Source organism: Macrosteles quadrilineatus, unplaced genomic scaffold, assembly GCF_028750875.1.
Source record: "Macrosteles quadrilineatus isolate MER2022 unplaced genomic scaffold, UCM_ALF_1.0 Scaffold_5__1_contigs__length_97177068, whole genome shotgun sequence".
NCBI lineage: Eukaryota > Metazoa > Arthropoda > Insecta > Hemiptera > Cicadellidae > Macrosteles > Macrosteles quadrilineatus.
Window position 1 is genome coordinate 85,382,514 of NW_026542598.1, and position 15,104 is coordinate 85,397,617.

The window sequence follows — 15,104 nt, forward strand, 5'->3', positions numbered from 1 at the left end:
TTTTTTCGACGACATTTTAGTCCAGGGGTCAACTTACGAAGAAACTCTTCTGAGATTAGAGAAGGTATTAGAAGTTCTACAGAAGCACAACTTACATTTGAATGGAGACAAATGTAAGTTTTTTGAAAAAAGTATCAAATACCTCGGGCACATTATTGATGAAAAAGGTCTACACAAAAGTCCTGAGAAAACTGTAGCGATTCAAAATGCTAGAAGACCTACAAATGTAAGTGAATTGAAGACATTTTTAGGCTTGGCCATGTACTACAGCAAATTTATACAAAACTACTCAACCAAAGTATATCCTTTGACAAGATTACTTACAAAAAATGCTAAGTTCATCTGGAGCTCTGATTACCCAACTGGATTACCCGCAGGGGGCCCACGCTTGCGTGGGTACGTGGCCTGGGCGACCACGCGGACCCTAGCTCTCCCAGAGGGGAGGTAATTGCCCGGTGTTGGAACCGGCACTTCAGGTAGGCCACAAGCTATGGACGACTGGACAAGCCAGCCTCTTTGGGTTGTACCCAAAGTGAGAGTACCCAGTGACATTCCCTCCATTCAGGGTGGTGGGGTGTTCAGCTCTGCTAGTGTTGATTAAGTTCATAGATCTTTCACCTGCCTGTAGCTTGTGGTTGTGACTGAGTTCTTCGGGCTCGTCCTACCTGTTGTGTTCGACTGACATTTTGTGAGGCATATCCTCGACTTTGGAAGTAGCCTCGTCCTGGGAGGTGAAATACCTAGCCCCCAAAGGGGAGGTAACTGCTCGGTGTTGGTATCGGCATTTTCAAGTAGGCCACAGACATGGACGACTGGGCATTGGGTCCCAGTGACATTCCTTTATCCAGGATGGAGGGGTGTTTAGCTCTAGGAGAGATGGAAGTGCATCATATTCTCTAACCTACCTGTGTCTATGGTTCTCTGGGCTTCGGCCTGCTTGTTGTGTGCGACCAGCATTCAGTGTGGCAAATCCTCGACTTTGGAAGTAACCTTTCCTGGAGGTGAAAACGGGCAAGTACCCGCAGCTCACGGGGACACTCAAGGGCAACGTAACTTTCCGCAGTGTGAGGGTAACGGTTTGTAGGCACTTATGCAAACCAATCCCTGTCTCTGAGCACGGACGGTATGGTTATCTTGAGCGTGGGGGGTTCTTCCCGGAACCTCAATTGAGTCAAGGGTGTCGCCACCTCTGGTGGATAGGTTCATCCGGGTGGGTCCCACTTCTATACCTGCCTCCTTTTGGGAAACCCTGATGGCCTGGCAGTGATGTTGGGTCTGACGGGCAAACGAAGTAGATCGGGTGCTGGGTCCGAGCCCGCCAGGGGTATCTGGGGATCTATCGCTCTGGTTATCTCTGGTTTCCCAGCAACTGGGTAAGGCCTCAATCGGGTAGTGGTGTAAATGGGAGGTTGGGGTTCCCCCCGTCAGCGTGCTGACGGTCCCCTTCCTTCTGGCTATTGATGGCGGGTTCGCCTGTCAGGGATTAGATAGGTCCCGAGTGTTACTTGCACTAAATGCGTCGGGGCGCTCTACCATGGACCTCTAGGTCCCGACCTAGTGGAACCCAGGTGGAGTGACGCTTAAACAAGTAGCCGGAAACCCTGGTTAGGATTGAGGGGCAACCCTCTTTCCGAAGGGTCTGCTTCGGCAGCCGGTGAGCCTGATGACCTTAAGTCATCCGCCCATGATGTGCAAAAGGTTGATGCGTAAGCTTCGGCCTACATCATGGGGCCCGGGTAAGTCTCACGACAGGTACCGGGTATGTAGTCAGGGGGCTTCGGCTCTCATGACAAATAATGTAATGTAATGTAATGGAGCTCTGATTGTGAAAATAGCTTTCAAAAAGTCAAAGAAGAAATAACAAGTGAACAAATTTTAACTCATTTTGACCCCAATCTGACAGTTACTCTTGCAACAGATGCATCACCTGTAGGACTCGGAGCAGTTCTTTCTCACAGACTAGGAAATGGTACAGAAAAACCTATTGCATTCGCACTCTGACAAAAAGTGAAGTAAAATACAGTCAGATTGATAAAGAAGCTGCAGCTATTTATTTTGGACTAAAGAAATTCTTTCCATACATATATGGACGAAAGTTTGTCTTGATAACCGATCATAAACCCCTTGTGTCCATATTCGATCCTCAAAAGACATTACCTACTATGGCAGCGACTAGAATCTTCAATTACGCTCATTTTCTTTCAGGGTTTGACTATACAGTTGAATTTAGAGGAACAGAAAAACACGGCAATGCAGACTTTTTGTCGAGATTTCCACATGAAAAGTCGCTACCAAACTCAATTGATGATTATTCTGTCTTTCAAATCAACCAATTAGAAACACTCCCAGTTACAAAACAACAGATTGCAGATGAATCACTGAAGGAAGAACACCTTAAAACCATCATTCAACATTTAGAAGAAGGAAAGAGCCTTGAGAATCTTGGATACAATGATTATGAATTTACATTACAAGACGGATGTTTATTTAAAGGTAATAGAGTTGTCGTTCCAAAAAATTTGAAATCAAAAGTACTTACAGAAATTCATTTTGGTCACTTGGGAATAGTTAAAATGAAGGCTTTAGCGAGAAGCTACTGCTATTGGCAAGGCATCGATCATGATATTGAACATCTGGCTAAGACTTGTAAACAGTGTTGTTTAAAACAAAACAAACCACCTCAAACGACTCCTCATCCATGGCAAACCCCTGATGGTCCCTGGCAAAGAATACATATAGATTTTGCTGGGCCTTGTTTTGGAAACAATTATTTTTTTATTGTCGTTGACGCTTACACAAAATGGGTCATGGTATTTCAAACAAAAAATACTTCTTCTGAATGGTGTGTCACAAAATTAAGACGATTGTTTTCTACATTTGGAATTCCACTTACTTTAGTGTCAGATAATGGCAGACAATTTTGTGGACATACTTTTGAAACATTTTTGAAAAACTACGGTGTGTTACACAAGACAAGTGCTCCATTCCACCCTTCTTCCAACGGTCAAGCGGAGAGATTTGTCCAAACTATAAAGAAAGGTCTACAAGCCATGAAAGATGAAGGAGGGAATATGGAAATTAAGTTACAGAGATTCTTGATGCAAATGAGACAATCAAGAAACTCCACTGGATCAAATTCTTACTTCCTAATGTTTCAGAGAAATGTGAGAACGAGACTAGATTTGATGATAACAAATAACACACCTTCAAACAGTGACTTTAAATGTGCAAAGGGAATAAGAGACTTTAAAAGGGGGGAAAGAGTTCAAGCTTATGATTTCAGAGACAAGAAAAACAAGTGGATGTTTGGTAAAGTAAAGAGCAAGGATGGACAGTTAATTTACGTTCTTGAAATGGATGATGGATCTATATGGAGGCGGCATATCAACCACATGTTACCTTCTAAATTTAAGGGGGAGGATTGATGTGTCCATTCCAAATGTACTGGCTTATACTATATTTGTTAATTTACATATGTTCTGTTCAGTTTTTATTGTATATATGATGATTGTGATTAAATAAAGAAAGACTTGAGTTACTGCATTAAAATGTTACATTACTAAAATATCTATCATAAGTCATAGAACGTCACGAAGTAGAAGAAATATAGAGAAAACAAAATTTAGGTAAGTACTATCGTTATTAGCCTATATAATTAAGAACACCTACAATATGAAGATTCCCACAAACAATGAACAAGGATGTTAGCCATAGTACAACTATTTTGTTTTAAACATGGACTTAACATTATGATAATTGGCAAAGGAAAACCCTCTAATGCTGATTTAAACTGGTAAGGCGAGGACATTAAATATATGTTTTCATAAAGGTCAAGTGATTTTAAAAAGAATATTACTTTATCCGAGAAACCTTATTAAAACTTTAATTGAAGGATTCTCATTATTCACATTTAAGGGAAACAACAAACCATCTGAACAACATTAGGCCTTTCAATTCTGCATTTTTCCAGGTAAATATAATTTACGTTATAACAATAACTAGCCAAATTAATTCCAATTGAAGCAAATAAAATTGTATCAGAGAGGCTATGCAGAGAATCAGGTGGTTCGTAAGTAATGTAAACAAAATGTTATCGCTATAAAAAAATATGCAGACTACATTATCATTGACTAAGATCAATATGGACAACCAAATGCGGCTATAAGTGGGAAACATTTGTAGAATACACTAAAAAACCAGATCAGCTTTTGAAAAATGAAAAAATATTTACAAGAAATGTTTATTAAATAGAACTGTTAGGCACGTAATCTATTATTTGAGTCTTTTAAATTCATCGGAAATTATGATTTTTATTCGTTTGTAAAGTTATTTGTTTTTCAATGACTACTTTACTTTTTTGCAATTGCTCGATTTCGAGCAACATGTACACTAGTATATTTATATAATATTTATAGGCATAAATATTAAATATTTCGGTTATACATTATTCTATTGTATATCATGCGAGTTTAATAGTGTCCAGGATACGAGAATCCCATCAAAGATCAAATAAGTGAGTGGACTGCCAAAGAAGCTATTGGCTGCCAACGAGATCTTTGACCATTTAACGTGATATTGCTCAAGTTCACGCTATCCATTGCGTGTGATGAAATAATTATTGGGTACTTATCTTGAAACCGAAAATGAACATACATTCAGGTTCAGGGAGTAGCCGAAACCTTTCTAAGGACAAATAGTATCGGTACATTAGGCCCGCAAATAAAGCCTATTTTAGTAGCTTTGGTGGGTTATTCAAACAGGTATAAAAAAACAGGTCGTAATAAAAAGGATAGGTTTTTCAATAGTGTTTACTTCCAGAATAAATGTATAAAAACTTGTGTGTAAGGTGTTGGCAGTAGTGCTGTTTGTTGTCTTGGTTTTCAGTAGGTTATTTTTTTCATTAAAAGTCTGAAATATGGAATTAAGTTCAACATTTTCGACAGTGCTTATTGTAAATAGATGGCCGAAATAAATCTTGAATCTTGATTTTTAACATAAAAAACCTATTATGTAAAAACAAACTCGTAATACTGCAATGGTTTTTAAATTTTTCTTAGATTATTTTTTATTTACGGTTTTGTCAAAAAGAAAATTGTTATCTGATCGTTTACTTGGGTGTTGTAGTGACAACTGAGATCGGTTTTAACCCATTGGGGAAGGAATTAATCCGCTACCTGCAGCACCCTCTGGCGGCAATTAATTTTACCGAATTTGTACATTTTTACTCTAACTGCTGTAGAAAGAAAACCTTAGGTAATAAATTAATAATTCTTTCACCATTTTGTTCACAGTAAAATTGTCTACAGAAAAGTGTTAATTTTATAGTCAAAGTTGTAAACTAAAAATATATATATATATAAAGATTATAAAAATAAAAATTTTAAAAACAATATTTTGAAAGTAAACTTGATATACAAATTCCAAGATTAATCCAGACACCAAATAACACTACTATTATAAAGGTCGATCGATTCCCTACGTAGAAAAATCAAAAGTTGTGTACTTTTATAAGTAATAAAATTTTTAAAAAATTGTTTGCTTACCTTACCGCAGCTGATTTTTGGTGATATGTGGTTTCCATGGCAACACAAAATTGTTTGTTATTCGCTAAAATAAATGAGTAAATACGCAAATCAAGAAGCAAGATATTTATAAACATTATAATAGTAAGAAGAAACAAAAAGGGCGAAAAATAATAATAACTAAATAAAAAATGGCGCTGTCTAGCGGTGACACGAGCGGCTCTCGTAAGTCGGCCTCCGGGCCTGCAGCGGCCGTACGAGTAACGCTCGTAAGTCGGCGCCAATGGGTTAATGAATCCTAAAAGGTGTGATCAAGTAATCGCATAATTTAAAGGTCGTCATCAGAGCTTATTAAAAGATACGACACGCGGAAACATAAAACATACTTTTACAAAAACAGGAAACAAACGAAGGCGCATAATGCATTAATCCTGTGGCAAAACTATTTTTTTTCATATCACTTGTGAATGTGAGACTACAGCGCAGTTTAATACGACTTATTGCCACTTGCCAATCAAATAATTATTAACCTAGTCTTTAGAGCAAGCCTCCTGCCATGGGGTTGCAGCACCGATCACAGATGCATTATTTCTACCTACCGCCACACATTGGTACCCACTGTACCGTTCTGATCAGTAGAATGTTGTTTAATCAATAATTTTACTCTATTAACTATCATTGTTTTGTACAGTAGGCCTATGTCAAAGTTTCATTACTGAGTTTCAGACAGAACATTTTATTTTTAGACCTTAATTTGAACAACGTTGAACAAACAACTAAAGCTAATTTTACACAGTAACAAAAATTCAAGCTGTCAAATATATTTAATTACCACAGACCCACAGATCTAGAAATCTACAGGCAACAGTAGCATTTTTTGACGGGATTTCGTAAAGATTTTACTAATTTCCCGTTGCAGAAACAATGCGTTAATGTTTTTATCCTATAATCAATGGTCTTAATGTAAATACCTTGAACTATGGAAAGGGTGAATAAACATATTAACATAATAATAAACATATTGTTTTTGCAACAAGGGATGAATCTGACATTTCTAAGGAAATATATTTGTGAAAATTAAATATAGCCTAATGACATTCCCTATGATGCCCCATCCATATAAGGGAGATTATCTATTTAACACTGGAGGTCGTCCTGTGGTTAAAATCTCGGTCAATAATATCTATGTTTATATTTTAAATAGAATAACTAAGTTATTATAAAAATATGCATATTGACTAGCATTTTAGCGGCAAGTTCAAAAAAGTTTAGTAACTTTTTAACACAATTGTAAGAAACTTGGAAAAAATTAATGAAGGGAACTAAAAAATGTGATTTGTTCTTAAATAGAGACAAAGAAAGCCAAAAAAAAAATTATGAGATTGCCAATAACATATTAGGCTTACAATTTATGATAAATAATTGATTTGCAGTCATTGACAGCTTTCTAAGTCTACCTAAATTACTTAACGCTCAAGGGTGGGGCTAAGCGTTACATGGCCTTAGAGTAGGGGGAGGGGTTTTCAATACCATTATGGTAATGCACAAATCTGTTTTCTTAAAGTGCGAACTATTTAAGAATTAGTCACACTTAAGACACCTTCACACATAAGAACAGTTTTACATACAATTGCCGATTCTTTAAAAATAAAGTTTTATTGCTTACAAATAACACTTTGTGTCAGATGAAAAAAGTGTCAGATGTAGTGGGTTGTAACAACATAGGCTAACAGGCAAGTTATAACGAGAAATATGTTTTATTTTATTAGTTCAAGTATTGAAAAAAGACATTATGCAACCTACACTTTGTGACCTACAAGATGCTTAGCTTATGCTGTTTAGATATTTTGCTAAAAAAAACTGTATAGTTTGTTCTACAAATTTTGTTTAATTTAAAACATTAAATAAAAAAACAATGTTAAGCAATTTTTCCCCTTCATAAACCTTTATTGTATTCAAGTTAGTTTTTAGTTCATTTAAATGAATAACTGTAAATTGAATGAATGTATAGTTTTATTTAATGTTATATGATTCTTCAAAGGGCTTATAAATGCAAGGTATATCTCCATTATGAATCAATAAATTTCTCCTTATTTCAAATTTGGTTTCATAGGTTTTTCCACATGACGTGCACTTATGCGGTCTCTCTCCTGTATGAATCCTTGCAATATGTGTCTTCATAACGGTGTTAGACGCAAAGAATTTTCCACATGTAGTGCACTTGTAAGGTCTCTCTTATGTATGAACAAATGAATGTCTCTTCATATCGTTCTTAGAGGCAAAGTATTTGTCACATGTAGTGCACTTATAAGGTCTCTCGCCTGTATGAACCAATGAATGTGTCATCATCACATGTTTGGTTGTAAAAAATGTTCCACAAGTAGAGCACTTATAAGGTCTCTCGCCTGTATGAACCATTGCATTTGTCTTCAAGTAGTCTTTTGATGCAAAGGATTTTCCACATATATTGCACTCATAAGGCTTCTCTCTTGTATGGACCATAGCAATATGATATAGAGCTTTTAAATGCAAAGAACTTTTCACAAGTAGTGCACTTAAAAGGTCTCTCCCCCGTATGAACCTTTGTATGCTCCTTCATATAGCTTTGGAATTGAAACGATCTACCACATATAGTACACTTCGATGTAAAGGATTTTCTCTCTCCTAAATGAATCAATTTAGTATGTCACTGCATAACGTCTTTAGACGCAAAGGACTTTTGAAGAGAATGTTTACAGTTTTATTATCATTCAGGATTAACTAGTTTGTTTGCACTTTAACAAACGTTGCAGCAATCTTTTAATGTACTAAGCTGCTCTAAAACGTGATTGACATTTAAATTTTAAACTCACACACTCTTAAACTTGCATGATATACAACAGAATAACGCATAACCTAATATATTTCATATTTATACCTATAAATGTTATACAGTGAGTAAATTAAGACTTGAAACAAATCTGTATTATTAAAACTGAAATAGATAAAAATATTCTGTTTGTAGTATTGATTCTTAAAACATGTTCCACTATTTTTTACACAAAAAAAATTGTATAACCCCCCCCTAACAGGGTAGGGGGTAGGGGTTGACTTATTTTTTCAAATAGCAACCTCTATTGAGTGACCCCTCATTTTGAAGGGCTTGTCAAAAGAAACACAATGACGCAAATCCGAGGTGAATATCTCACCCCTAGCCAAAATGGCGGTTATTCCAAAATGGGTGCTTTTTCACATAAATCAAATCTGTAGTAAGTTTATCGTTGATTAAGTATGGGTCCTTACTCAGGAATTGATTATGGTTTACATTTTTTATTATTTTTATTAACCTTTTCAAAATATAATGTTAAGTTAAGTTTTTAGAGGAATACATAACTTATTTGAAGACCAAGCTGGAAGTAATAATATGGTCATATATGATTTTTGTGTTGATGGTTTTGATTTATATACAGACATGGTTTTCACTAAAAAAGCGCACCCTTGACAAAGCCACAAATACTGAATGTGAAAAAACTGGGCTCTGGCAAGTACAATTCTTCCTTCGTAAACGACTGACGACTGTCCAGAGCCCATGTGTCTAGTGCCTTTTTTAAAGTCGTAACATGACAAAGATAACTTTCAAGGGAAATTCCTTCTTAGTCAGTTTGAAAGAATTACGGACTATTGCGTAGTATGGCCGGAGTCAGGCAAAACAAACAGTTTGTTTTTCTTACTGTAAATAGAGATTAGTATTTCATTTACCATTATAAGCAATACCCCCGCTGCTGCAAACGTGCACGCTAAGCAAATTTACCTTATTGGATTTTCAATTAAATCTATTTAAATGACATTAGGTTGAACAAGTATCTACGTTTGCTTTAACAGAGATGGTAATGTAGTGTGTTTTAGTACAATATCCAAATTGTATTATAAAATAGATAACTGTGCCAAGTTTGATCAAAATATATAATAACATCGGAATTTTAAATTTACACCTTTTTTATTTTTCTCTGTAACTAATAACCATACAAAAACATCAATGTACAAAATTATTTTTTAAGCTCGGCTGCATTGTTTGGAGATAATTCGAAAATTTTTTGTTATCAAAGTAAAAAATGGGAAAATCAAATTTTTCATGCATAAAACCCCGTTCCCATTGTACGATAATGCTGGTTCACAAACTCATTCAAATTTGTCCTGCCCCAGGGAAATTTAACCAAAATCAGGAAAGGATTAACACTGTACCCACGCGGTGATCATCTATGCAGATAGTCTATCCACATTACACTTAGTCGACCAGTTGATGTGAACATAGAATGAACTTAATTTTTAAATCAATTCTTATGTTATTTTTATGGAGAATAAGTAAATTAGTTTGCTTGTTTACGCATAATGTATTTTGATCCAATTTACTTAAGCTGTTAAATAATAACTATTAATATTCCACTCAAATACTTCGTTACCTTCCCTGCAGCAGAAGACTTAAGTACTCAGTAAAAATATAGAAATTAATGAATATTGCAAATAATTTATTCCATCAAAAACACAATAATTGTTACAAATAGTTGTACGGACATATGGGTTATTCCATAATAATAAACATAATGTTTTTGCAACAGAGGATGAATCTGACATTTTTAAGGAAATATGTTTGTGAAATTCAATGTAGCCTAATGACATTCCCTATAATAACCCATCCATATAAGGGAGGTTATTTATTTAGTATTAGAGGTCGTCCTGTGATCGAAATCTCGGTAAAAAATATCTAATGTACAGATGTAAAATAAAACAACTAAGTTATTATGAAAATATGCCTATTGTCTAGCTTTTTAGCGGCAAGATCAACAATTGTTAATAACTTTTTAACACAATTGTAAATAACTTGAAACAAATTGATAGTGGAAGACGACTTTAATGTTTCCTTGACCATGCGCAATATTCTAGGTTTTGACGTTTTTGCAGAAGACAGTGATGACGTTTCTTTTTGCGTGGGACCGGAGATATAATCTAGAATTGTGCTGCAATTGCAGAAAAAATGTTTCCTTCACCGTGGGGCATTAGGGATATTAGGGATTGGGCCACAAACAAGGGAGACGATGATGCTGTTATCTGATGATGTCCTAGGGTTTGTTGCAATCACGGTAGATTATAATAATGATTCCATGGCTACAAGAAGTATTCACGATATGATGAAGCCTTGGTGCCTCGGGAGATGCCGTGCCAAGCAAAAATGCAAGTTTAAAATACCTCAGATAATGTTATTAAAGATTATTGGTAGAGGGGGGCCCGGTGAACAAACTTGCAGTGGGACCCGTGAGCTCTTATCGCCACCACTGTTCCATATCTAAAATATATAAAAGAGTAATGTACAAACGTATTGTAGATTATTTGGTAAATAGGCTAATTACTTTTTAAATGACGAGTAACATGACAAGCCTATAACTACTGGTTTAATGGATTTTACAGACACTATAATTGACAAAGAAAATAAAGTAATTGGTATTTTTTATGGACCTTACAAAAGCTTTTGACAGTATCTCACACAATATACTTTTTAATAAATTGCAAAATTTGGGTATAACAGAACAGAACGTTATATGCATTGGTTTGAATCAAATCTCTTTAACAGAAGACAGTATGTTGAGATTGTGTCTGAAACAACTGGTCAACCTTAAAAAATACCTTTAAAATAATAAGAATCAAACCTGGAGTTCCGCAAGGACCTTTGTTGTGTTTGTTGTTGTGTGTTTGTGTTGTGGATTCTTGGACCTTTGTTATACTTGTTCTATGTACAAGGAACTTCTTATAATATGTAATAAGGAACTTATTATTAATAAGTTTTAATGGTATCAATAGCAGGTTAGTTCTGAATGCTGACGATTTAACTGTTATAACATCATCTAAATCTTATAATGATTTTGAAATAGTGTGTAATGAATAATTAAAATGTTTTTAATATTATTTCTCTAAAAACAGTATTTTTTTATTTATCAAGAAGAAACAAATAGCATTTTCTTCTTACTAAAACTTATAAATAAAACAGTGCAAAATAAAGACAATCCGGAAATGTCCATATCAATAGAGCAAAGTCAAGAAGAGACAATAAACTTCACAAAATTTGTATGTTTATGTTAGTGGACTTAACCATTTGAATTAGAATTTACATATTCTAAATTTACCAAACAAAATTTCTTCAGCATTTTTAGTCTTAAAAACATTAAAATGTATTTATTTTGCACATTTACAAAAACGTCTGTCATATAATCGTCATATAATCTATATATCTATGGGGTACTAGTGCACAAAACCTAGATAAAATACATGAACTTGAAAAAATCACTGCGAATAATGTTAAACCAAGACCTAAAACATCTGTAAGAAACCACTTTTCACAATTAGATATTCTAACTGTCTATGACCAGTATATTTAAGAATGCATTATTTCCGCCAAAAGTAAAATTCATAAGTACCGGTACCTTTGTGATTCGCAAAGATATACACACATATAATACAAGAAAAATATATCAAATAGACGTGCCCCGGCATAGCCTTGCATTTTTCTCATAGAAAGCCAACACATATTGGATCAAAATTTCTTAATTCCAAATTGACAAATTTATCCAAATTTCCAAATTTATCAAATTTCCATCAAATCTGAAAACTAGTATACATAGAGATTAAGAAATTTAGAAGATTTCTTTTAATAGCTCTATCAATCTATCAAATTATCTTTACTAAAAAGATTATATTCCATAATAAAAGGAAAAAACTAGTTTACAAGATCTTGGGAGGGAAATTAATAAACTTGTCTTATAGTTTTAGACCCCTCGTTATTTAGCCAACAAAAAGAGTAAAAAAAAAGTTAAAAACTATAGTTCTTGTTAAATTAACACAATCAATATTACTGATAAAGGGTTGTATTTCACAGATTTATCCATTGTTTTAAATAAAATAAGAAACTTAATGTACTTTTGGTGTTTTTTTTCTTTCTGTGACTCTATTCATGTATGAATGTACAGCTTAAATAAAGATGATTTTATTTGATTTGATTTTAATTTGATACAGGTTATAAATCAAAACGATTATAAACATGTAGTGCACATGTAAGAACTCTCTCCTGTTTAACAACAAGATAATGTATTTCTTCCATTTACATTAAGTTGAGGATTTTTATTTTCTACATGCACTTAAGGTGCACTTAAGGTCTCTCTCCTGTATAAACCGATGTATGTCTCTTCATAAAAAGTTAGACGCAAATGATTTTCCACATGTAGTGCACTTATTGGGTGTCTCTCCTATATGAACCAATGCATGTGTCTTCATATTGTTTTTTTATGCAAAGAATCTTCCACATGTAAACTTGTAAGGTCTCTCTTCATATGAACCGATGAATGTCTCTTCAATCCGCCTTTGGTTGTAAAGGATTTTCCACATGTAGAGCACTTATAAGGTCTCTCTCCTGTATGAACCGATGAATGTCTCTTCAATGCGCCTTTGGTTGTAAAGGATTTTCCACATGAAGAGCACTTATAAGGTCTCTCTCCCGTATGAACCGATGAATGTATCTTCAATACGCCTTTGGTTGTAAAGGATTTTCCACATGAAGAGCACTTATAAGGTCTCTCTCCTGTATGAACCTGTCTAATATGTGTCTTCATAACAGTATTAGACACAAAGAATTTTCCACATGTAGAGCACTTGTAAGATCTCTCTCCTGTATGAACCTGTCTAGTATGTGTCTTCATAACAGTATTAGACACAAAGAATTTTCCACATGTAGAGCACTTGTAAGATCTCTCTCCTGTATCAACCAATGAATGTCTCTTCATATCACTATTGGTTGCAAAGGCTTTTCCACAAGTAGAGCACTTGTAAGGTCTCTCCCCCGTATGAACTAATGAATGTCTTTTAATATAACTTTTCATTGTAAAGGATTTTTTACACGTAGTGCACTTATAAGGTTTCTCTCCTTTATGAATTAATTTATGTATTTTCATATAGCCTTTTGATGCAATGAATTTTCCACATGTAGTGCACTTGTATGGTATCTCTCTTGTATGAACCAATGAATGTAACTTCATTACGCCTTTGGTTGTAAAGGATTTTCCACATGTAGAGCAATTGTAAGGTCTCTCTTTTGTATGAACCAATAAATGTTTTTTCATATCACTTTTGGTTGTAAATGATTTTTCACATGATGTGCACTCATAAGGCCTCTCTCTTGTATGCACCATTGCAATATGTTTCTTCATACAACTTTTAAATGCAAAGAATTTTCCACATGTAATGCACTTATAAGGTCTCTCCCCCGTATGAACCTTTGTATGCTCCTTCATATTGCTTTTCGCTTTAAAGGATTTTCCGCATGTAGTACACTTGTAAGGTCTCTCGCCTGTATGAACCAATAAATGTTTTTTCATATCACCTTTCCTTGCGAAGGATTTTTGACATGTAGAGCACCTGTAAGGTCTCTCTCCTGTATGAACCATTGCAATATGTGTCTTCACGTGGCTTTTGGATGTAAAGGTTTTCCTACATACAATACACTCATAGGGACCCTTCCGAAAGTGTATCAACAAATGACTCTTAACTTGGTGTAGTAGGAAAAATGTTCTTTCACATGTCAAACATATAAAGGGACGTTCTCCAGTATGACATAACATATGAACTTTCATTGCAGATAGAGTTGAACAGCTTTGCTCACATATTGGACACTTGAGAGGAAAGTGTTTAGTGTGAGTTAACATATCTATTCTTGCAATTTTTATCTCTGTGAAATTCAACAGATAATTCTACTAATAACTAATCAGGAAAGTCAACACATCAGAGGGGTTTGTATGTATTTTAAATTGTAATCTTGTGTAGTAGGACTCATAATTGTATAGCAGATATATGATAGATTTCTCATTCAACATTGAATTTTCTTTTCTTCAAATCTAGCTCTGCATATTAGGTATTTTATAATATACTTGAGTGATTTTGTTTTTTCTCTTGTTTTTCTTTATTCTTCCATTATATTGTACTAAGTTCTTAAATTATTAGTATAATCTCTCGTTTCATTCCCTTTACTCTCTCAACCTAGAACAAAAATGTTCAATGTAATTTAAATTCTACTTCAACAAAAGGAATTGCTGAATTTAATTTTTGTTGGGGAAACATAACATTTAGAGTGATTCTTCAAAGTAATACATCAGGAATTATCTCATTTAGTTGTTTGTGCTTGAATTAGATTCCTTTTTTATGTCTAAACTCATCTGTGTCCACTTCCGAAAATGATCATACCTTATTATAAAAATGTATTAATCAGTTAAAACAGGTTTTTAACAATCAGTTCACAACATTCTAATAATTTCTACACACTCGAACAATCAGTTCACAACATTCTAATAATTTCTACACACTCGAAAATATCATAATGATCAAATATCAGGGTTTTGCTGCCATGGTCAAAATGTAAAATAAAATCCAGCTAATCAATACAAACACCACAAATCTGAATATTGTCTAATCAGAAACACGTTTTGCAAAGAAAACTTTGCTGTGCAAATACAAGAAAAACTATATGTTCTTGAATAATTGTTTTAAGGGGATGGCAGCCTTATTTAA

General features: G+C 34.4%; 1 protein-coding gene across 1 annotated transcript; it reads right to left on the bottom strand.

The window, feature by feature from the left end:
* Positions 1-12,296: 12,296 nt before the first annotated feature.
* Positions 12,297-14,509, bottom strand: LOC128994968 (zinc finger protein 665-like). Its single transcript, XM_054419825.1, has one exon. The coding sequence runs from the start codon at positions 14,171-14,173 to the stop codon at positions 12,818-12,820; it is 1,356 nt and encodes a 451-aa protein (XP_054275800.1). The 5' UTR covers positions 14,174-14,509; the 3' UTR covers positions 12,297-12,817.
* Positions 14,510-15,104: the final 595 nt, after the last annotated feature.

Bases quoted from the DNA above. Each gene is read 5' to 3' on its own strand.
- LOC128994968 (XM_054419825.1), bottom strand. From the start codon at position 14,173: ATGAAAGTTCATATGTTATGTCATACTGGAGAACGTCCCTTTATATGT.